The 23,615-nt window shown below is 38.1% G+C and overlaps 1 protein-coding gene across 4 annotated transcripts in view; it reads right to left on the reverse strand.

Moving 5' to 3' along the window:
• LOC134654033 (protein gustavus) overlaps positions 1-23,615 on the reverse strand; it is an 83,149-nt gene that overhangs the window by 21,640 nt on the left and 37,894 nt on the right. The window contains exon 1 of one of the 4 annotated variants that reach the window (XM_063509426.1): positions 11,129-11,344. The exons of 2 other annotated variants lie outside the window; for them this stretch is intronic. Coding sequence is in view for 1 of the 2 variants with exons in the window: in XM_063509424.1 (XP_063365494.1) it covers positions 144-190 (47 nt within the window). In the remaining variant the exon portion in view is untranslated. Of the gene's footprint in view, positions 1-143; positions 366-11,128; positions 11,345-23,615 lie in introns of those variants that run through there. One more of the 4 variants, XM_063509424.1, reaches the window with a different exon arrangement.

The raw sequence follows: 23,615 nt of genomic DNA on the forward strand, positions 1-23,615 counted from the left end.
ACAACTCTATCGGCAGGTAGAGCGCGATGAAAAGAGACAGACACATACATCAATTCACTCAAAGTAAGGATTCAACAAAGGATCCGTGGTTGTTCGTAGTCGCGGGCAGTGACAGGAAGCATGGGGCGGCGATGAGAACTCACCGCAGATCGAGGTAACGTGCGCTTTTTTTTCTCCTATCACAGGACATGACGTCTGTTGATTATAGTGCACTTCGAAGACCACTTCACCAGCGAGGCATTGACACCATGCTCACGCTCGCACGCGCAACGTCGAGGCACCACGGACACTACCACTGGCGGCGAGAGAACGCGCGCACTGAGGCACGATCGGCCGGCGGAGCGCGAGCTACCTGCCGTTTCCGCGGCGCGGCGAAGCGGAGGTGCGCATCGCAGCGCGCGCGCAGGTCCGCACCGCTCGCAGGGAGGGGGAGGGATCAGCCACTCTCTGCTATGCCGCAAAAGCCCTGCATGCGCCCGCCTCGACCGGCAGGGATCGAGCTCCCCGTCAAAACATACTTGCTGTCGCTGCCCTACCACCACAAAACAACACCGCAGAGAACAGCCGGTTTTTATGGGGTTTGGTTTAGATGTAGCTGCGTACACATTTCGGAAAAAGTTTCTTGTAATAAAGTTCGAAACGATTGTAAAGTTTTAAAACGGAGTCGAATACGCATTTTAAAACGGGCCGTATCATAAATTCGGTATATTTTCATGATGGGTTTACAAATATTTTAATTAAACTGTAACCACAAACCACAACACAAAGTTCAAATTGTTTCAGTAGTTTGACGCAGGTTGGTTTGGGTAAGCCGTACAAAATTATGTTTTTGATGTTATGTGGTGTGGGAGTTTAATCATGCTTATGAATTGATAGTGATACCTATTCCGAGTTATTAAGAAACAATCGGACCGCAGTGTTTCAAAACTAAAGAGAAACTTAAAACTGAGTTTACGTCCTAATTTACATGCGAATATTGTTTGCCTCAAACATGAGTCATTTCCGAAGGCCCGGTCGACTTTCACCCGTGCTCGTGCGCCTACAATTAAGCGTATTTCGTAATCAAACGGCCCTTTGTTGCAGATCCCGACGCGATCTGGGAACGACCAAAAAGGAACTAATCGCATTCATCCGAGCCCGAAGTCAAAAGACAGTTACATATTTGAACTGCAGTATTATAATATGATGTATGATCCAGCCAGTCAACTCCGCAACCCGCAACGTTACATTATATGGATGCCTGTCCTGTGACAAAATTGTAAACCATTCATTTGCTGCAAATAATCTAGGTAGCATTTTTTATATTCTTACAATCGCCCCTGTTTTATGCGAGGGCCAAACGAGGCTCAATAATGGGATCAATTGCATTAAAACAATATAATTGTCGGATATAAGAAGTCGAAGTCTGACATTCACCCCTATTCAATCATACAAGAAACGTCATTATTTTTAAAATTTATCTGTGAAGATACAGATTTACAGAACAATTAAACAGAACAGAACAGTTAAAATCGTAAACTCTTCACAAAAACCCTGCGTCTTATCCAATCAAATATCCCATAGGCCTTATGACGGCGGGTTTCTAACTTTCTATTTGACTCTCCTTTGTTACCATATGTCCTGTGTAGTTACTATCATCGAGAAATCAGTAAGCTTAGAGTGCTCACTCCATGCACGGCCATCCTTATTTACTTACTAATAAGTAATAAGTTGTGTGGGAGGTACTACGTTAAAACTTATGATTAATAAGTTATAAACTCGCTTAAAGATTAATACTTATTAAGTGTAAATCTAAAAAGCTAAACACTCTGCGCTGCGAGGAGCACAGGACGTTAAGTTTGATATCTCACGCTTCTAAAATACTATGTACTTACAATAATCCAAAATAGATTAAAAGCAAAGATTTAAAGTCGATTAGGACCAGCTCAATATGGTTTTTTAGAAAGAATAAAGGAACAAGGGAGGCTATCTTAGCACTGCGGATCATCATAGACCGGCGTATGGATTTGGGTTTGAATACGCACGTTGCCTTCATAGATTTGGAAAAGGCCTTCGATAAAGTAAACTGGAAACTTATGATGAAAACGCTAACAGAAATAGGAATAGATTATAGAGATAGAAGAGTAATATACGAGCTATATAGAGATCAGGAAACTTTAATTCAGATAGGGGAAGAAAAGGAAATCATTAAGATCAAACAAGGAGTAAGACAGGGGTGTCCACTTTCGCCATTAATTTTTAACTCCTTCATAGAAAACTCCATTACCAAAATAATAGAGAAGGAACAGGGAGGAGTCAAGTTCAATGGGAACAAGATACATTTCGTACGTTACGCTGATGACATAGCAGCATTCGCAGAAGACATTAAACAACTAGAATTATTGCTTAACAACATGAACTCAATTTTTCAGGAATCACATTTGAAAATTAATATTAACAAAACAAAAATCTTAACAGCATCAAAGGTATCTAAGAGACATAGACCAATTAAACTAAATGACACTATTTTGGAACAAGTCGATAGCTTTAAATACCTCGGGAGTATAATTAATAACAAATCAAGATGTAGTCAAGATATTATTACTCGAATCGCGATAGCCAAACAAGCCTTTAACAATAAAAATAGTTATCATCGATAGAAGTGCGAAAAAGAGGAAATTCGAAACGAGTGGCGATAAATTAAAACAGGACCGAAGGGAGTGTTTTAAATCGACACGAGTTGCGAATTACCTATTCGCACGTGTATCGAACAACGTTTTACAGTACATATGGCACTTTAAAGTTTCGACATACGCACGAAAAGTGCTGTTTTACGCACTAGTGCGGAAAAGTAGCCCCATATGTACTGCAAACATATTTTCAAATTTAAAATGTCTACCAACACTAAAAACATTTTATTAAATCTACATCTGGAGCATCGCCTTAACCCCTGCGAAACGTGGACACTGACAAAAAGAGATAGAGAAAGATTGGAAAGCTTCGAAATGTGGTGTTGGCGGAGAATGGAAAGGATTAGTTGGACAGAAAAAATATCAAATGTTAGGGTTCTAGATAGGATTAAAGAGAAAAGAAATATAATAAAAACAATAGAAAATAGAAGAGGAATACTAATTGTACATCTGCTAAGACACGACCTGTTCCTTAAGAACATCATAGAAGGAAAAATAGAGGGAAAGAGAAGGAGAGGAAGACCGAGGAAAAAATATTTCAACCAAATAAAAGAAAAGGTTCAGGTCGTGTCACACCAAAAGGTTAAGGAGTTGGCAGAGGACCGGATGAGTTGGAGAAGACTCCACTGACAAGAGCACAGCTTTTAAATAAGAAGAAGAAGAGAAGTGTAAATCAGCGCAATTTATTCCATATTTTAAGTGCAATTTAAGCAAAAGTCATTTAATACTTATCTCTTATATTTTTTATTTACTTTAATATAGCATGCTACCAAAGGGTAATTCGTTTAGCCATTCAGGTTTATGTTGCTGCTTTACATTTGCGTGACGATGTAAACAGCATTTAATTGGAGCATCCTGAACGCTTCCGAGTACGACCCGCAACGGGTACTATATTCCCACCGGGTCCGGAATTAAATGACCCTCTCGTTTTTTCCTAGCTGCCAAAATATCATTGTTGCCTTTGCCTCGAGCTCCGTTGTTCTCTGGGTAATTTAGTTTATTGTGTACCAAGTTTGTAACGGAGCGCAAAAGGCAACGACTTCAAATTTTAAAAATGAGAAAATCTCTCCCGAGTTCTACATTAAATTGTTGTAAAGAGTAACATTACTGAAGTAGCATGTTTTTATTGTCATTAACTTGTAAATTCGTATCTACAAAATGAAATGCTTTTAAGTTATTTCAAATTTGTATAAGTAAACTACCTAATCTAAAGTGAATATTAAAACAGAATTCAACGAGCATCGGTAATATTATGTTGGTATTAGAATACATTAATCGGTGTTTAACGTAGATTCAAGTTTAGGTCAACAACATACTAAACGGCCAAGTGCGTCAATATAACCAGCTAATTATGTATTTAACTATCTGACTGAATATTAATATCAAATTATTTTATGATTTTATCATATAGCCTTTGCCCGTAACATCATCTTAGCAGATTATAAGACTGTAATTATAGTAAATATGTCAGTATGTACAATCAGTGCCCTAACATAAGGCTGTACCAGTACAAACCAATATCTAGTTTGTGTTATTATCGTTTAAGATTACTGATATGTATGTAGGCAGGTAGGACTTCTTATTAGATAATATCATATATTATTGGACATAATATAAGTACGAACAATGTTAGAAATAGTTAGAACACCAATAATAAAGTCCAAAAAGTTCATAATATGATTTTTATGAAGACCTGCGATAAGATAAAAACTGTACGGTTACCATCAGTTTGTCACTGACATAAATGCCGTCGAGAACGTAATTTACTTTCTATACATCCCGTTTGCACGAATATGCGAGTGCGAGCGAGATGTATAGAAAGTAAATTACGTTCTCGACGGCGTTTATGTCAGTGACAAACTGATGGTAACCGTACTGCCTACTTTGAGCACCCGACGCACTTACGAATTGCGTATATGGTCAGATAGTAGATGGCATACATCGATAAGCAATTATTGGATAAATTCGTTTCCTTTGAAATGTAAAATTCATGGTGAATTAATAACAGGGGTACTGCAATCGCGGGCGATGACGCGGTTGAAAGCAGATAATAAGTAAGGCAGCGAGATCCGACACCGGCGCGGAAATGCGAACCGACATTTTCATACACGATGGCTCGCCGAATCGATAGCCTATCATGAATATCATGTTTATGGATTTTGCATGAGCACTTGAAAATTAATGCGTCTATTTTACCCGGTGCTATTTAAATATACCTAAAGAAGTATTACATTTCTGCAACATGTTAGATTGTTAGCCATACCATTGGGTTGGACATTGACTAAATGACCAATTAACCATGATACGTAAAAGTCATTCGATAACTTCTTTATTTAACAGTAAACATTTGTACTAATAAAAAAATTATGATTATAATTTTTAAATCTTTATTTTGTTAAGTTATAAATCTTTATTTTGTTCTTAGTTTTTGCACTATTGGTGTCCTGTCACCGGTAGTAGGTTTGGCTTATGTAAGTGAATGTTGTTAGTTCTGTTTAGTTTTGGTTTGAGTCTTATCTCTTTCATGTGTGCAATGTGTGTGTGTGTGTGTGTGTGTGTGTGTGTGTGTGTGTGTGTGTGTGTGTGTGATGCGTGTTACTTAAGTATATGTTTTTATTACATATCTAATTGTGAGTTCCTGTAATTGGCTCTATATATCTATTTAAGATTCCATTGTCAGTTAGTTAGCTGTTGGATCTCCTTATGTAAATAAGTAAATTCATAAATAATAAAATCCATCAGAAAAAAAACAGCATGGTATATTTAAATTTCCTACAAAATACCGCCTAATTTTAACATTCAACATTGACATAATTAAGGAAATCCGTCTTTGTCAAGGTGAGGTTAATCCGTTCCATTTGGGCTTAATAACGCTCCGCTTAGGCAAAACTAACTTTCTAAGCCTGTGATCGTTTCCCCGTGGAATTGGCTCAAAGGGTTGTTTATTTCAGCGGTTCTTTAAAACATTACAACAAGCGTGCAAGCGTTTTGTTTTGTTAAGATTGAATCCTTGCCTGGGTGGTTTAGTATAGGTATAGTCACATCTCCGTTATTAAATCAAGCTTCTTGGTGCGTACCTGTAACAAACAAAAAAAAAAGATTTATTTAAATGTACTTTAATTAAAGTTTAGTTTCGCGAAACGTATTGTTGTTTTCGGTTTAAATAAGATAGTCCTTCGGCGCCTAATAATGGAACACTAAATCGGGGGTGATGATGAAGTAAGTACTAAATAAGGAGTGTATGGTACATTACCAGTTAAATACCAATGTACTATAAAAGTGAGATGAACTCAAAAAGCATAAGCTATAAGTACTAGACTACTACTCGAATCAGACTAAAAGTACAGATATTTAACAATGTGTTTGGTTAGACATTTAATAAAAAGCTGTCTACACGCGAAACGGCCATTAGAAAATGGGCGCCGCCGCAGCGAACGATAACGATTTCACTGGGCGGCCATACTGAATGGGAAAATTGCGCTTTTCAGCAAAATGAAAGCTCCGCACCGTTGCAGTAGCTAGATAAAAAGTAACATAAATTTTCGGCTCACCAGCTCCTTTGATGTCTATGAAACCGCAATAAAACGTGTATAAGTGATGTTTTAATCCATTTTTGATTATCATAATTTATTTTCTTATGAGACAACGGACTAAACTATTTCAAGTTTGTCATAGGTAACATACATTTGATCAAGTGGTTCAAATTGAAATTTCATATTTATGCGTGCAATAGTGGCGGGTCCGCGTCCATAGGACGACGTTTTTCTACCGGTTACTTCGGCTAGCCTAGTTTTGAGGAAATGACATCCAAGTCAGCTACAGTTTGCTTACGAATATTTTTGCCGCCCCGTCACTGGGACCCAGCCTGTGAGTGACAACTACGTAGTAGGTAGTTAGGTACTCAAAAGAAATCGTATCCGTTCATTTTTGATAAAGGGACAGACATTCAAGAGTACTCAAGAGCTAAGAAAACACTCCATATAGACTTTTCCATTTCTTCTTTTTATTCGCTCTTCGCTTCAGGATACGCTAGTCTATATAGTCACACATATTAGTAGGTAGCACTAACCTAACGGCTGGATTGGGACCGACTTTTATATTTTTTAATTATCCAAACAGCGGGCAAACATAGCTTATATTGATTAGTTATTACTCGTATCTTATAGTCTGTTCGGAAAGAGAAGAGTCGTGGAATGTATTGGGCCCCATACATTACACGACTCTTCTCTTTCCGCACTGACTATTGCATACATACTTATTTTGAATGAACATGGCAGTATGGTATGTGTTGTGGCTTGTGGCCTTGTGGTAGTATGGTATGGTATGAGTTGTGTGTGGTGTGACTATTAAATAATAACTACGAATAGAAATTGTTTCTTACCTTTATTGTGGGGAAAAAAGTATACTATGGGCCCGATTCGGATTTTGTAATAGATATCTATTAGACATCGCCAAGATACGATAACGATATGTTTAAGATCTAACCTGTCAAATTTGACATTTCCGCGATTCTGGAGATACTTTTGAACGATTTCCACAAGATATTACTTAGAGATCTAATTCACATCTAATAGATATCTAACACGATCTATCGTAAAAGTGACATTGGTTGCCCGAATTGCGCTGCAAAAGAGAACTAGTTGAAATCTAAACTAAAACGTATCTAGAATGGATCTAGTACGTGTCGTCTCTTGTGAATATCTTGAAGTTCGAATACGGCAGTTGGTCTTTTACTAGATTATAGTTTACATACTACCTATTTACTATCTATTTACCTTGTGGTGGGTGTAACCGATTTTTTTTTTAAATACCGTTTAGCCATTTTTGCGTACAGGAGGTACATGTATACAAAGATCCAAACTATCAGATTATTAGTTTTATATGTGTACTTGTGTACGTACACATGTTCGGATAAGTGCTACATTCGTTTGACGCTACTGTGTAGAGATTTCATTTCCGATACAGAGAAATCGATGGTATCTCCTCTGCAAAAAGAATAAACTTTAAAATCTCTCTACCGTGATTGCGAAGCACGAAAAATACCCACTATTTCTTATAAAGTGTAGTTCTTATACAGTCAACTTGAAACTTATCAGCAGTTGGAGATCTTACGCTATTACACATTATTACGAGTATGCTATAAGACCACAACTACGTATAGGTAAAATTCCGTGGTCTGCCTGACTGAAACATAATGCTGCAGTGAACCAAGTTCACGTTATGTAATATTTATTTACGTGTTTTGAGTTGACGGTAAAGCAAAGTAGCCTTGATAAACATTTCACATTTCACGGCATTTCTAAGTTAAGTGTTGGCCTTAATTGCTACTCGTATATAATAAGCATAAATAAACAAGTGAGACTATTTTTTTCGGGTCATAATAACAAAATCTATTTCGGCGATATTATTTTATCAGAATCAATCTAATTATTTCACTTTTTTCTAGGAATTCGAAATATGTTAGTTATTATATTATGTTTGAGAAAAGTTAAGAGTCTGGAGGTCGAAAGGCTGACAGACTAGATAATAGCAATTGGCTCTATTGCCAAGAGCTTACTAAGTGATGGTGAGGGATTAGATAAGATATGAATACATTTGGTATGCTTTAGACATTGTTAACTAATTGCATATGTATGACTAGGAATCAATTCTCGGTGTCATCTAGATTGTACTAGGTAGGTAGCCTAGTTTGTAAAATTGATTAGAACGATTGAGTCTCCATACGGTGGCATAAATTAATCTTGGCTCCGAATATACCTATCAAAATACCTCGCTCAATGTTGACCTCTACCTTAATAGGCAAAATATCTCTTCCAAACTTGTCAATTAGGAAATTTTAAACCATGCAAAATTAAACAAGCATAATGAGCGGGTCTGGAGCGCGTCGCTAATCCCGAGTTAGTAAACTTGGTCTCTTCGGGACAAACTCGGCGTATGTCGTGCATAAATTATTGTCTAACCATTTGTACTTACTTGGTTATTGTTATCAAGTATCTTGGATGAGGTTATTATGCTTGGATGTAGAACGTGTGTTCGTACTTCAGGTATGTGTGGCTATGAATATAAATAAAGTGTCTCCTGAAGTCGAAAAGATATTCTCGGAAACTGACTGGAAGATCTTTTTTTTTTGCTTTGTTTCTAGATAACCTTTGAAACCTTTTATTGTCATTAGTCTATGTTATATTGATGAAAAAGTCTCGTTAAACTTACAGTCATTAAACAATTATTAACATATTGAGTTTTGTTTGATTAGGCACTGAGTACCTCCTAGTTAAGGATACAATATTTCCGTCGTTTAACCCGTGCAGCGCCCTAGTATCACACGTGTGACACTAACTCCATACTGTTCTGTATTCTGGGCACTCCACGGGTTAATAATGATAGAATTATTGTTCTTGGAAACTCACACATAGTGCGCTCCTGAGAAACGTTTCATAAACGGAAAATCACAAGGTACAGAACAGGTACCTATAAGAAACGAATGCCATACCAGGAGTCTGACATTCTAAACGCGTTTGCATAGTGAAAATAAATTGAGCAAGAATTTTCGGTGTCCATGGACATAAAAATAAGAATATGCAAGAAATAAGTTTCAAGTTCACACATATTATGTCTCATACAAAGGTGAAAAATATGTATCACGAAAACACGAAGAGTAAAATCTTACGAATGCCCCGAACGCACCCTGGTATTTGTTCCTTGTCAAGGCGTGGTACGTAGTGTACGTACGTGCCCTCGTTACCTGGAACATCTTATGTTGTGAACACTGCCTCCCTCGTTTGTTATTACATCGACGTGCTTTACTAATGAAGTTACTACTACTATTTTACTACTACTACTACTATTTTTCTGTTCCATCAAATGGTTTATTAACTTACATAATGTTACGATCCGTCACCTATCCTATGACGGTTACGATATAAAATATTCTGGTCTAACCGTAGGTACGATTCTAAAATATATATTTGCTAATCCAACGATTGGCCGTCTCTAAATGACTGCACATATGTCTACCCTGCTCGAATATACCAAGGCTTACCACTTTTAGTTAGCGACTGCTTAGTGCTTACACGTATGTTTTCGTCTTTGCACTAAGAGCTACGCTCACTTCTGTAACGAACAACTTAAACCTTCATATGTGTGCAAGACTTCGTTTAAATTTGAATGTTTAAGCGTAAAATAAATGTTTATGCTGCGACATTCATTCATAGGTAGGTATTGCATACAATGAATAATGAACGAAGTTTCGTACTTCACATAATCGCAAGGACAGACAAGACAAGTGAGAGGCGAGAGGATAGGGTGACTATTTGTCAAAATGTCAATAACATAATATGGGAGTCTTGAACATTTGCTCTCTAAAATATTCAAGGTACATAATTGAATACATATAGACACGCGAAAGATAAGTTTCGCTGATAGAACGCGATATTGCTGTCATTGTTAGACTGGGGTCAAGTCAAACATGATTTTAACAAACGAAAAAACCTTATTTTCCTTACCGATATTATTGTTCCTCGCCATTTAGTACATATAACTTGAGGGCAGAGGTCAGTGATATCGCAGCGCAGTGTTCGTCGATCTAATTGTTATAGTTGTCTGAGTATGATAACATGCCACCCGAATAGGGAGTTTCATATCAACGAAATGCACTTGCAAGTTGTTCGTTAAGTAAATATGTATACATAATAAATGTTACATGTACAATCCGCTGCAGAGATAACTGATTGAGACATAGACATTTGCTTGCAGGTCAACTATCTTAGCAGCTGACTGTACTTTCGCTTTAGCTTTGTTTTCTCCATTGTAACAGAATATTAGCCTTCGTTTAATTTAACCCTTGAACTACTTCTGATTTCCCATTATTATGTTAAAAACAAGCTCCAATTAACTGTTTATGTAGGTATGATGGATATAATATAATAAATTAATCATCATCCCTACTTCTGAAGAAGAAAAATCGCAGTTCAGGGGAGTAAACAAATATAGGAAATAGGTGTTAGACCATTGGGCGTTTTTAATGATTATGTATGACATTTTCCAAGGCAAAGTAAACACGTCAAGGCTGCAATTAGATTACATCTTGATCTGCCGTGTAGTCGATACCGACGATCGTTTCCTTATGGATATAATAATAATGTGAGGCGATGCTGATGATCTTGACTACGACGTGCGTAGATATACATTTACTGTACTTACCTAATGATGATCAAAACAACGACAAAAGGGGATGAGCAATCACGAAATGACAGTACTTTGTGTAAAATAACATACAATGAAAAACAAAAACTATGGATTTACATTTTAGAGTGGATTTTCAATAATAATATTGTTTATTGGTTTTTGATATAATACCTATAACGCACTCACAAGTAACACTGTAATTTCTAGGAGGAATAGAAAATACAACTTAAAAAAACGTTCTTATGTGCGATAATAACACAACAAAAATGGTAAACCTTAGAGCGTGAAGATCAATACTGCAATATAACGTTCCATGAACGGCACTAAAGACATCACTGTACTGTATTCAATAAGTCACGGTCCACAATATGCACATTATTGCAGAGTTGTAGGAATGTAATCAAGCCGCGTGCACGCCGCGCGCGCCGAAACCAACTGGGACAGACGACGATATCGGTGCGCCGTGCGCCGGAGCAAGCTCTCGGTCCATTTCCCCCACGCGTCTTGCTCCGTTAGATTTTTGTAGCATCGATTATGTTTTCCGTATATGATGCTCACAAACGGGATCTCCTAACACAACTAGTACTTTTATATTCCTGTTCCTCCTCCTCGTTTTTAAAAATGTATAATTACACAGATTTTCCATGTTTTTACGCCGTTTTAACCATACTTAAACAAATATGTAGTTTAAAGCCCAAATTACCTTGTAGATTTTCAGAGTCTATTCATCTCAAAAACATCTTCAAAATGAGTTTAATTGAGGGTTCGAAGTTCGTATGGGCGTACAATTTAAGAGTTTTATGTAGAAAGTAGTGCCGGGGTTAAAATACTCGTAATGACGTTATTTAACCTAACCCCTGACTTAATTGGTTGGTGTGATTTCCAATTCTGATGGCAAATTAAATTGGGAATTTAAACCGCTGTTCTAATATAGAAGACAGTGTAATTCATTAACATTCAGTAATTGTGTCATCGAGGCTTGTCTAACACCCCTTTCGCTACTTGCATCTTATTAAAGGGTCGCGGATCCCGACGACAACAATGTCCAAATTTGCATTTTAAGATAGGAGAGTTGGATTTTATTTACATTTTAAAGTCAGCCTTTTCTTATGCTTATTAGATAAAACATGAATATACTTCGGATTATCATATTCTGTGGCTCCCAAAATATCAAATAATTTCGTATAAATATCGGAAAGTTCGGTAAGGTAAAGCACTCATTTGATTCTGGTTGTACCAGTGTACCTACTATATTAAGTAGATGAAAATAAATGTACAAAAATAACATAACTCTCTGATGCAAGCTTCTACGGTATGTAGGCTTGATGAAAAGTAGCATCAGGTTCACTTGTTGTGATCAAATGCGAATTTCTCCTTCGCTATGCTGCATATTGTTGGAATACCGACACTCGGCACGGATATGGCACAAAAGCGATAATGCGTTTTTCAATGCATTCGTGATGTTCAAGGCCGTTATTCACCGGCCTGGAGACAGGTGTCACAGTTATCGTCACGTTCTCTCCAACACAACGTTCCAATCTCCGAGTTTCCAAGCGTTACTTTCCCATTTTACCGTTCTCTGAAAGGGGTATACGTCTTGATCATACGGTTGGAATATATTACACATAAAAACTGAGAAATGTTAGATTGGAATGGAATTGATACTTGATTGGTAATATTTAAAATGTGTAAAACGAAATTTGGCTCAAACAAAACCCATTTTGCATTTGTGATTATAGCTTCCTTAATAGCTTAATACCCGATAATAAGTAATTTAGGTTAGTCGTCCTTTTAAGGGAATGTATGCTGCATGTAGGCTGTTATACGAAACATAACAACCACCTGTGTCATATTCATCGGTGGTATGTCCCTCGAAGTGCTTAAGCATAATAAATAATACGAGGGTAAATCCGGGTCCGGAAGAAGTTCCACGTGTATCAACCAATTTTTAAACAAAATGTTTTACTCTAATATTATAAAGTTTTGAAGCAATCATTATTATATTAATTATACATATTACCTCCATCGATCGATGCTCTTTTTGATAAAATAAAAACAATATATTAAAGATCAACTATGGTATCAACTATAGTATTCAGTCGTGAAGATCAAAGCGACAAGAGACTAACTTTGCTGAATAAATGCATCAGAAACTGAATACTATTTGGCAGCGCGCGACGTCACGGCAGGGAAGTTTTAGGCTGGAGATAAGATACGAGCAATATTCCGTGAGCGACACGCCAATAATGTCGATATTGCACTGCATGACATAACACGGATGCACCAAATGTACTTCGGGAAAACAGGAACCCACTCATATTATTCCAAAAGTTTCAATTTTCCCAACTTCAGGATTACATTTGAATAATAGTCTTCTTTATTACAGCCGTTTACATAACATTAAAATAATAAAGCATTCACAGTGAAACCTAGTTGCAGTTGGAATTCAATGTGGTAGCGTTTAACACAAGGTCTTAATTGCATCTTGATTACGTAATGGGTGATGTGGATATGAACATGTTTAAGAACTTATACTTCCACACGTTTGATACTGGGGGTCATGTTGCGAAATGTCCACAACGCGCGAGACGAGTCGTGAATCAAGAATTGTGCAGCGAGCGGGCAAGGTTAACCTACTACGCTAACACTTGACAGTGGACGTTTAACGGCCACGTCAAATTTTATGAAAAAGGGCTATTGCTTAACGAGATTTTTTTTCTGCGGAAATTGTTTTCAAATGTACAAAAGCATTTCTTTTTGCCTTTAACAAGTGGCAATGTACATGTAGCCACCTATATTTACTGGTCTACGGGCACATCGATCCTTGAAATCGCTTCCATCAGTCGCATATTAATTACATAGCAGGCAAATACACGGAGAGAAAAAAATTTGTTCGAATTAAAAACCTGATTTCTAAAAGACGGGATTATCAAACTTTATTAATTTTTACATTTTTTTTCTAGGCGATAGAAAATAATATAATTTCAAGTAAGTTTTATTAATTTCATAGTATAGGAAATACAAAACGGTTTTACTTAATCGTGAAATTAATATTCTTTACTTGGAATAACAGATTTGTATAAATTCTATAAAACTTTCCTTGAGTTTATAAAATGGTGTACTAGTTACAGTACGTAAAGATTACTAGATAATACAAATGGGATTTATTAAAATCGGTCGCTACAAATGAGTATTAATAATTATAAGTCAATTCTGATTTCTATACTTGGTAATCTTGTAATAACAAGTCCCTTTCTTATTCTTATGAGTTTTATTCTTATTTCCGTAAATAGTAAATAGCTTTATAGATATTAGTAAAGTGTACTAATAACAAGATTCCTAAACGCACTGGCCGCCCCTCCCCCCGCACGCGTACTCCGTATCCATCTTTGACTCGTCCATTTTGCTTGTAACCTCATCGGCGAAAGGAGCTCATCGGAGAAATTATGTTTGGTGCATGTGGTGTGTCGTTGAATGGAACTATGACTAAGTCTAGTTTTAACTACGTTGAACATATAACAAAGAAACCTGTAAAATTGGGCCAGCGACTTGTAAGTAACCATAATTGCAATTGACACCTGATCCTGATCCAATCCATTCAAGCGTGATTGGAGCGTGCCACGCAAATTTAGATCATGTAAGAAGTGATCGTTCCTTACGGGATCTAAATATGTCTGAGGGCCTACCGCGAACCACGTTCGACGTGTTGCCTCTCTGTCGCACTTGTAAATTGGTACGTAAGTGTGACAGGGAGGCAACACGTCGAACGTGGTTCGCGGTAGGCCCTCTGGTACGTTTCGATAGCGTTTGGATCGCTTGGATCAGGCTCAGGTGCGGACGCATATGTATATTGCAATTATGGTTACTTGAAATCAAATCGCAGCTTACTGAATCCCATGAATTATTCTATAGATTTGTAATTTTTAGTAAAAATATTACTGAAAATAAGAGTGCTGCTTTATTGTTTCCAAGCAAACTATTGTGAATTTTAGTCACGAGATTAGTAAAACCAAGAAACAAAACACTAGATAAAACTTCTCAGCTTTATAAATTCCATGACTTTTTTTGTAATTTCTAGTAAAGTTTACTTGTTTTTAGTAAACAGTATTTTTGTTCCAAAAAGGACAATTTTTTTGGTGTTAGTAAATACAATTAGTAAAACTGGTTCATAACCGTTAGTATAATCTACTTGTCATGGGATTCAATAAAATTTTACTAATGATTAATATTTTTTACTTGATTCTACAAAAAAATTCTCTCCGTGTAGGTGCAATGAAACACGCTAGTGGAGTATAAATAAATTATGCAGCAGAGTTGGACGTAACCGCAATCGAACATAACGCTCTTTATTGCCATTGATAGGTTCATAACGCGGTCATTGTCGTGACATCAATTAAGGGCCTACTGCAGCCGCGTCTGGCGCTTCGTAAACCACGCCCGCTAGTTCTTCCCTCCCCGCGAGTTCCCCGCTAACAGGCACACATGGAAACGCTTCGCGCCGCACGTGAAGTTTGTGTGACCTTTTAGCACCATCTAACGTTACAGAAGTTAACTACCATTATACGCGGTCGCTGCGGTCGGCCAGAAACTTAAATTCGGAAAAAATTTAAACAGATGGCGTTGTTACTTGTTCATAATAGCAAACAATAAAATAATTAATTAATAAACCTGAATATTTATTGTTGTTTTGGAAGATGTTAACAGCATAGAAGCAGCAGCGTATATAGCATATAAGTTAAGAGTATTGATAATAAGAAAATAGCACAAGAACAGAAAAGAGATTATTTTTGATAAAATATGATGAAAACAGATTTACTTGATTACGCTCACCTGACTTTGCGGTCACTAAATGCAAATTTCAACCTTATTGTTATGGAGTTACAATACCCCTGGGGTTGCAGGCGTCCATAGTCGTTATTATTATAAATGCTTTGGTTGAAATGCTTTTTAACCCTCGAATTTTTCATAGGTACAGTCACCTGCAATAATATGTTACTCTTCGACGGCCGCAAAAATATGTGACACGCTCTTATGGCTCTACAAATAAGATCTAACATGATCTACCGCAAAACGGCCTTCGGTGTGTAACATATTATTGCAGCTGACTGTACTCGTATTCATTGTTGTATAGGTAGGTATTAATATCTTTTATCCGATCGATTTGCATTTATTTGAAATAAATCACAGTGTTTAGTAATTATATGTTTTATTGAATAAGAGATTATTTAGGTATGTAAGGAATACAGGGTGCCTTTTTGAAACACTCATTTTTAGGGTTCCGTAGCCAAATGGCAAAAAACGGAACCCTTATAGATTCGTCATGTCTGTCTGTCTGTCTGTCCGTCTGTCCGTCCGTATGTCACAGCCACTTTTTTCCGAAACTATAAGAACTATACTGTTGAAACTTGGTAAGTAGATGTATTCTGTGAACCGCATTAAGATTTTCACACAAAAATAGAAAAAAAAAATTTTTTTTGGGGGTTCCCCATACTTAGAACTGAAACTCAACAAATTTTTTTTCATTAAACCCATACGTGTGGGGTATCTATGGATTGGTCTTCAAACATGATATTGAGGTTTCTAACATCATTTTTTTCTAAACTGAATAGTTTGCGCGAGAGACACTTCCAAAGTGGTAAAATGTGTGTCCCCCCCCCCCCCCCCCCTGTAACCTCTAAAATCAGAGAATGATAAAACTAAAAAAAAATATATGATGTACATTACCATGCAAACTTCCACCGAAAATTGGTTTGAACAAGATCTAGTAAGTAGTTTTTTTTATACGTCATAAATCCCCTAAATACGGAACCCTTCATGGGCGAGTCCGACTCGCACTTGGCCGCTTTTTCTGGATAATTTTGAATTTCAATTGTCAGGGGTGCCTACATTATTTGTTATTTATTTTGATTTCTCGCAAAGCACTTGTTATTATTCCAATATTTTTTTGATAACACGTGTTAAATAAACAGATAATTGTAGAAATATAAAATTTTCGAGTGTAGGATGAATAAACATATTTTTTAAGCATAAAATAAAAAATAAAAAATCATAATAAATAGATCTCACGGTATCCGAGTGGTGCAATTTTCAATATCAATTGAGATTAATATTATGACCTAATCATCAAATTTTCGAATTGTGTAGGAATTTTTAAGTTACATTTATATCGATTATTTAAAAAAAAACTATAGATTGAGCTTACTGTACACAGCTCACAGGAAACTCTCGGGATTTCTTTGTTATTAATCATGAACTAACTTAAGACATATAATTGATACATTATCCCGACTGTATGACTTAGTCTGTATAGTGTTCTAGATATTGACCCTAGGGTCATTAATTTCATGAAGAGCTCAATTACGGTACTGGAGATAATCGTATCGTGGGCATCTGTAAACCCTAAATATTGATTAGAAAAAGCTTTCGAAACTGTACGAATTAATGCAAGCAAAATTTTTTCTTCCCCCGCCTAGAAGAAAAGCATTTGTGTTCTTTTATACAGTGTGGAAAAAGTAGGTTCGATTCCCGGGCGCGACTAAGCGAATTTTAAAAAAACAACGTGTTGCATTCCGGGAGTGCCGACAGAAGTGAAAACTCAATGACTAGTCCAAAATGTCTGCAGCACTATGTATAATTGACCCATCCTCCTTTCTATTGAAAACTTTTGGTTCCGAAATTGCTGGTCAGTGAGCTTGTTTAAAATTCGAAATTCAAATTTATAGCGTTAATTGTTTAAAATTCGAATAGAAATTGTAAAGTTACCTTGCAGACCTCGCATCTAAATATATTTGGTCATGATATTTTGAGTTTTATTCACCAGTACTAGAGTTCACTTTTATTAGCGATTTCATCAAGATGTAGCTTTATTGAATTATATTTGAGTGATATAAAGTTATAATATTGTGAGATCCTCGTATTTCAGCCCGTACAAGATTATAACCTTTTTCATGTAATGTCATTGAGTTTTTCTTTATTGATTTAAATGCCATCTAAATGATTGGCCATCTAAACCTTACGGTCACATGATCGCCTTACGCTGTCTCGAGTTTATCATTTTTTCCCCACCTCAAAAAGTGCCTAGCGCCGCTAAAGAAGTTTTCACTTCAAAAATCTTTGAATGCAGTTGTTTCTTTAAAAAACAATAATGTTTCATTTAAGTAAAATTGTTATATAGGTATATTAGAGGGTAGACTAAGATATGTCATGTGTCAAGGGCAGTTGCAAATATATGTGCTAAGCCAGCCTCATGGTGTTTCATTTAATCAGACAAATTAATGGCGACGAATGGATAAAAGTTACAAATAACTACTTTAATACGCGTAAATAACTTAGTGACTGTGTAGTTATCAAGGAAAGTGTTAAACAATGTCGATTGGCAAGATTAAAGAATTCGACGTGATTAACGATAACTGGCTATCGTATTGTGATCGAGTGAAAATGTACCTTACGGCAAATGACATAAAGACCGAACGTCATCTACCAACTTTAATTTCACTAGTGGGTGATCGAACATACGAACTTATGGTGAACCTTACTAGTCCTAACAGCGTTTCGGATTATAGTTTTGATCAAGTGGTGAAAATTGTAGGGAATCATTTACAGCCTACACCGTCTGTAATGGCGGAACGGTATCGGTTCCGGCAGCGGCGCCAGCAGGCTGGCGAGAATGTGGCACAATACGTGGCGGAGCTTAAGCGGTTGTCCAGATACTGTGAATTTGCGGCGGCACTGGATGATAACATGCGCGACCAGCTAGTGTGTGGAATCACGAGTGAGGTTATTCGGCAAAGGCTCTTCGCGGAGCAGAAACTTACCTATGCGACGGCGGTTACACTCGCGACCGCTTTAGAAACCGCGGAGAAAGATGCTGCGTTGGTTGACGGCAGCGGGAACCGTGGCCAGCTACAATCGCAAGAAGGGCTGAATGCCGTATACGCGAGCAACTCGCGGGGCGCGGAGCGGTGCACGGCATGTGGCGGTTATGATCATATTGCTAAGGTCTGCAAGTTTACGACATACCAGTGCAGTGGGTGCAAGGCTATTGGGCATTTACGAAGAGTATGTCCTCGTCTGCAGCCGTCCCGGGAAGTGGGGCCTGCGAGGAGTTTCGGCAGCCGCAGCCGCGGCCGTGCTGGATCGCGGGGGCAGGGGCGCAAAGGACAAGCGACTCATCTTGTCACAGAATCGTCTGCTGAGGCTGAGGAGGAAGAGGACGTGTCTTCCGAGGAGGAGCCAATGTACCAGATGTCTTTAAAGAATTATCCTGCGGTGAGCGTTCTTATCACTATACATAACAAAGTAGTACCCATGGAGGTGGACACAGGGAGTGCGTGTTCATGCATAAGCGGGGACACTTACAAAGAACTTTTTAGTAGTGTACCTTTGCAATCATGTCCAATCTCACTTAGATTTTATAATAAAAGTGTAATTAAACCTTTAGGTATTTTGCGTACAAATGTTGCGTATCACAACATAAATAAAATACTAGATTTGTATGTAATAAACAATGGTACAACTCCAATAATCGGACGTCAATGGCTTGCCGAATTGTCAATTAAAACGCCTGCGATCAAAAAGTGTAGCGTAAATGTAATGCAGTCTGTATCGGAGGTCAAGCAAACGGAAATTGATTTAGATGTATGTACGCTTGTTGACAGATATTGTAAATTGTTCGACGGAGCGCTGGGCCGGTACACGGGCGGCCGGGCGACGCTGCACGTGCGCGAGGGCGCCGTGCCCGTGTACTGCCGTGCGCGTCCGTTGCCTTATTCACTGCGCGGCCAGGTGGATGCTGAACTGGACGCTATGCTGCAATCTGGTATTATTGAACCCGTTGAATTTTCAGAATGGGCCACGCCATTAGTGCCCGTTGCTAAACCAAACGGTAAAATAAGGGTGTGTGCTGATTTTAAGATTACTCTTAACCCTGTTTTATTGGTAGATAGGTACCCATTGCCAAAGGTTGACGATTTATTTGCGGGGCTCAGTGGGGGTGAACATTTTACAAAAATTGATCTGTCGTCCGCTTACAACCAAATCGAACTTGACGAGAGTTCAAAATTGTTCACAGTGGTTAATACTCATCGTGGTCTTTTCCGCTACAATCGTTTGGTATTTGGTCTATCGTCTAGCCCGGGGATTTTTCAAAGGGTTATGATAAATTTAATGAGGGATATACCCAATGTGTCGGTATTTTGTGACGACTTGTTAATAACGGGGAAGGACAGAAAATCTCATTTGGAGTCCCTAGCTGCAGTGTTTAAAACCTTAGATGCTAACGGATTAAAACTAAACAAAGACAAGTGTGTTTTTTTTGCTGATTCAGTGTCGTACTTGGGTCACATTGTTGACAAAGGTGGAATTCGGACAGACCCAGAAAAGATAAGGGCAATACAAGAAATACCAGAACCAAACAATGTAACGGAATTACGATCCTTTATAGGGCTAGTTAATTTTTATGGAAGGTTTGTGCGGAATTTGAGTACTATTTTATCGCCTTTGCACAATTTATTAAAAAAAGAAACGCCATGGGAATGGTCACGTAGATGTAAAACGGCGTTTAAATATGTTAAAGATTTGCTAACAGGGGCGGAGGTATTGAGGCACTACGATCAGGATAATCAGCTGATTCTAACTTGTGATGCGTCATCAGTAGGTATCGGCTGTGTGCTATCGCAACCCCAGCGCGGCGGCGGCGGCGGCGAGGGGCGCGCGGGCGGGGAGCGCCCGGTCGCATACGCATCCCGTGCGCTGTCCCCGGCCGAACGCCAATATAGCCAGAAGGCCTACCGCGAACCACGTTCGACGTGTTGCCTCCCTGTCACACTTACGTACGAATTCACAAGTGCGACAGAGAGGCAACACGTCGAACGTGGTTCGCGGTAGGCCCTCAGATACAGCGAGAAGCACTTGCTATCATTTTTGCGGTTAAAAAATTCCACCAATATCTATATGGTAGGCGCTTCTTGCTGCGTACTGATCACAAACCCTTAGTGTCTATTTTTGGCCCAAAGGTGGGCATTCCGCCTATGGCGGCAAGTAGGTTGCAAAGATGGGCCGTAATTTTATCAGCGTATAATTATGATATCGAATACGTGCGTACGAATGACAACGGAGCGGACGGGCTGTCGCGGTTACCGTTACCTTTTAACAAGAAGCTAGATCCTGAACAAACTTACCTGCATTTTGCTCGCGACGCGTTTTTATTAGATTATAACATTCTTAAAAGCGAAACCGGTAAAGATGCAATATTGAGCAGAGTAATAAGTTTTGTTCGAGATGGTTGGCCGGTTGAAAATGAAATGCGGCTACTGCAACCGTATTTCAATAGGCGAGCTGAGATTTATCTTGAATTAGGGTGTCTAATGTGGGGGCATCGGGTGATTGTTCCCGAAAAATGCAGAGATCGCGTGTTGAAGGAGCTGCACGAAACGCATATGGGTATGGTTAAAATGAAGAGCTTAGCGCGTAGTTATGTATGGTGGGCCGGCATCGACGAGGCTATAGAGAGTCTGTGTCGCACGTGCGAGACGTGCGCCGCGCATGCCACTGCGCCGCCGGCGCACGCCCCACGCCCGTGGCCTTTTTGTGTTCGACCGTGGTCTCGGCTACATGCAGATTTTTTGGGGCCGTTTGCGGGTATGAAGTTTTTCATTATTGTCGACTCCACTTCGAAATGGATAGAAATATTTAAAATGAAAACCACGACGGCGTCCGACGTAATTGGCAAATGTCGACGTCTTTTCTCACAATTTGGATTACCCACCCAATTTGTTTCTGACAACGGGCCACCTTTTACGAGTGAATCGTTTAAGTCGTTTCTAAGGTCCAATCACATTGAACAATGCTTGACAGCGCATTACCACCCATCCTCTAATGGTGCCGCAGAAGTTGCAGTTCGTATTTGTAAAAATGTAATTAAAAAGGCGTTGAGCGACGGTGTTGATGTTGAAACGGCTCTCGATAGGTTTTTGTTGTTATATAGAACTACGGAACATACCACTACCGGGGAGAGCCCCGCTATGGTCTTACAAAATAGGTCGTTACGGACGCGTCTCGATGCTATTAAACCTGATAGGTCAAAAAGAGTGGAACAGAAACAGCAATTGCAAGTAGAAACAGCGGGAGGTAGTTGTCGAGAGTTTAGTTCGGGGGAAGAGGTATACATTAAAGACTTTAGTCGTACTCGTAATGGTGTAGGGGACTGGACGCCGGGTCAAATTGTTCAGCGTGTTCGGTCAACCAACTATAGAGTTAGAGACAGTGTTGGTAATGAGGGTCACCGACACATTGACCAATTAAAACGGCGGTCTAGAGTATCCTTGGCAATGGGAGGTGGTGATACAACGGGTCCAATAGATACGGGTAATCAAATCGATACTAGTGACAACAAAAGAACAACCCCAAGCAAGGTGTATAGTAAGAGACCAGAACCAGTTACAGCATCCACCAGCTCAGCAATAACTGAGCCTTCAGTTCAAAACGAATCTCCGGTTCGAGCTGAACCCTCAGCTCCCGTTGGCGAAGGTCTTGCTAGAAATTCTCCTCAGCAAGAACCAAGCCCTGAACCACCTTTATTATGTAAGAATAGACCCAAACGTGACAGGCCTACGGTTAGACGTTATGGGTTTGAATTTGATTAGTTTATAATAGGTAATTACTTAATTAGTTATCGGACTTGGTAGTTAGGTACTTGGTGAACTTGTAATGTTATAAATTTAACTTTAAACATATATGGTTAACTTACTAGTTGTCTACTTAAATAGTTGAAATTAATATATTAGCGCGCGCTGACTTAGTAGTAAGATGTATTAGCATAAGTTGTTATGTACTTATTATGTTAGTGAGACCTAAATTAAGTGGTGAGGTGTTATATAGGTATATTAGAGGGTAGACTAAGATATGTCATGTGTCAAGGGCAGTTGCAAGTATATGTGCTAAGCCAGCCTCATGGTGTTTCATTTAATCAGACAAATAAATGAGCAAACTTAAGGTTTTAAGGCACTTTCCCTCCAGGGCCCATAATTTTTTTCCACCCGGTAGTAGACAACTATTTTTTTCGACTAAATGAAGTTTTATTAGATAAATCGTTGATCACATGGTTCGTTTCACACATCACATCAAATCGTTTGTCATCACAATCAAAATTTGTCAAAAGTAATGAAATTTATGCCAAAAACCATAAATAAAACATATAAATTCAACACATTTTTTTAATAAAAATCTTTCTCGATGATATAAAAAAGAACATCGACAAATTATTTTCAAAGAATTAATATCAAAACAGATGTCATAATTAGGATTGGCTACTTTAAGAAAGGGACAGAGAGATTTAATCCTCTCGCTTTGCACGTTTTTCTCATTCCTCCTTGTCAAGCCAAAATAAACTATAAAATGATAGTAACACAGTACATTGTAATATTCACTTTTTCCACGGTATCATGTCATTATAAATTACTTATGTGAAATTGTAGTGGCGTGCGACTTTCAAACCGGAGGTCACGGTTCGAACCCCGGCCCGTGCAAGTGAGTTTTTGTAATTAGGGACCTTTTTTTAGTGGTACTTAAATATAATAACTTTTCGTATTATTGAAATAAAATATTTTATTCAAACAAACTTAATAATATAATAATTAAAACGAATAATATCAATTAGTTTTTAATATTTATTCAATTATTTTAAATTATTTGAGCATGAAACATACTAGATTTATTTTTATCATTACAATAGAAAAAAAGCAAAAAATATATTCTTATAGATAT

This window comes from Cydia amplana, chromosome 14, assembly GCF_948474715.1.
Source record: "Cydia amplana chromosome 14, ilCydAmpl1.1, whole genome shotgun sequence".
Classification (NCBI taxonomy): Eukaryota; Metazoa; Arthropoda; class Insecta; order Lepidoptera; family Tortricidae; genus Cydia; species Cydia amplana.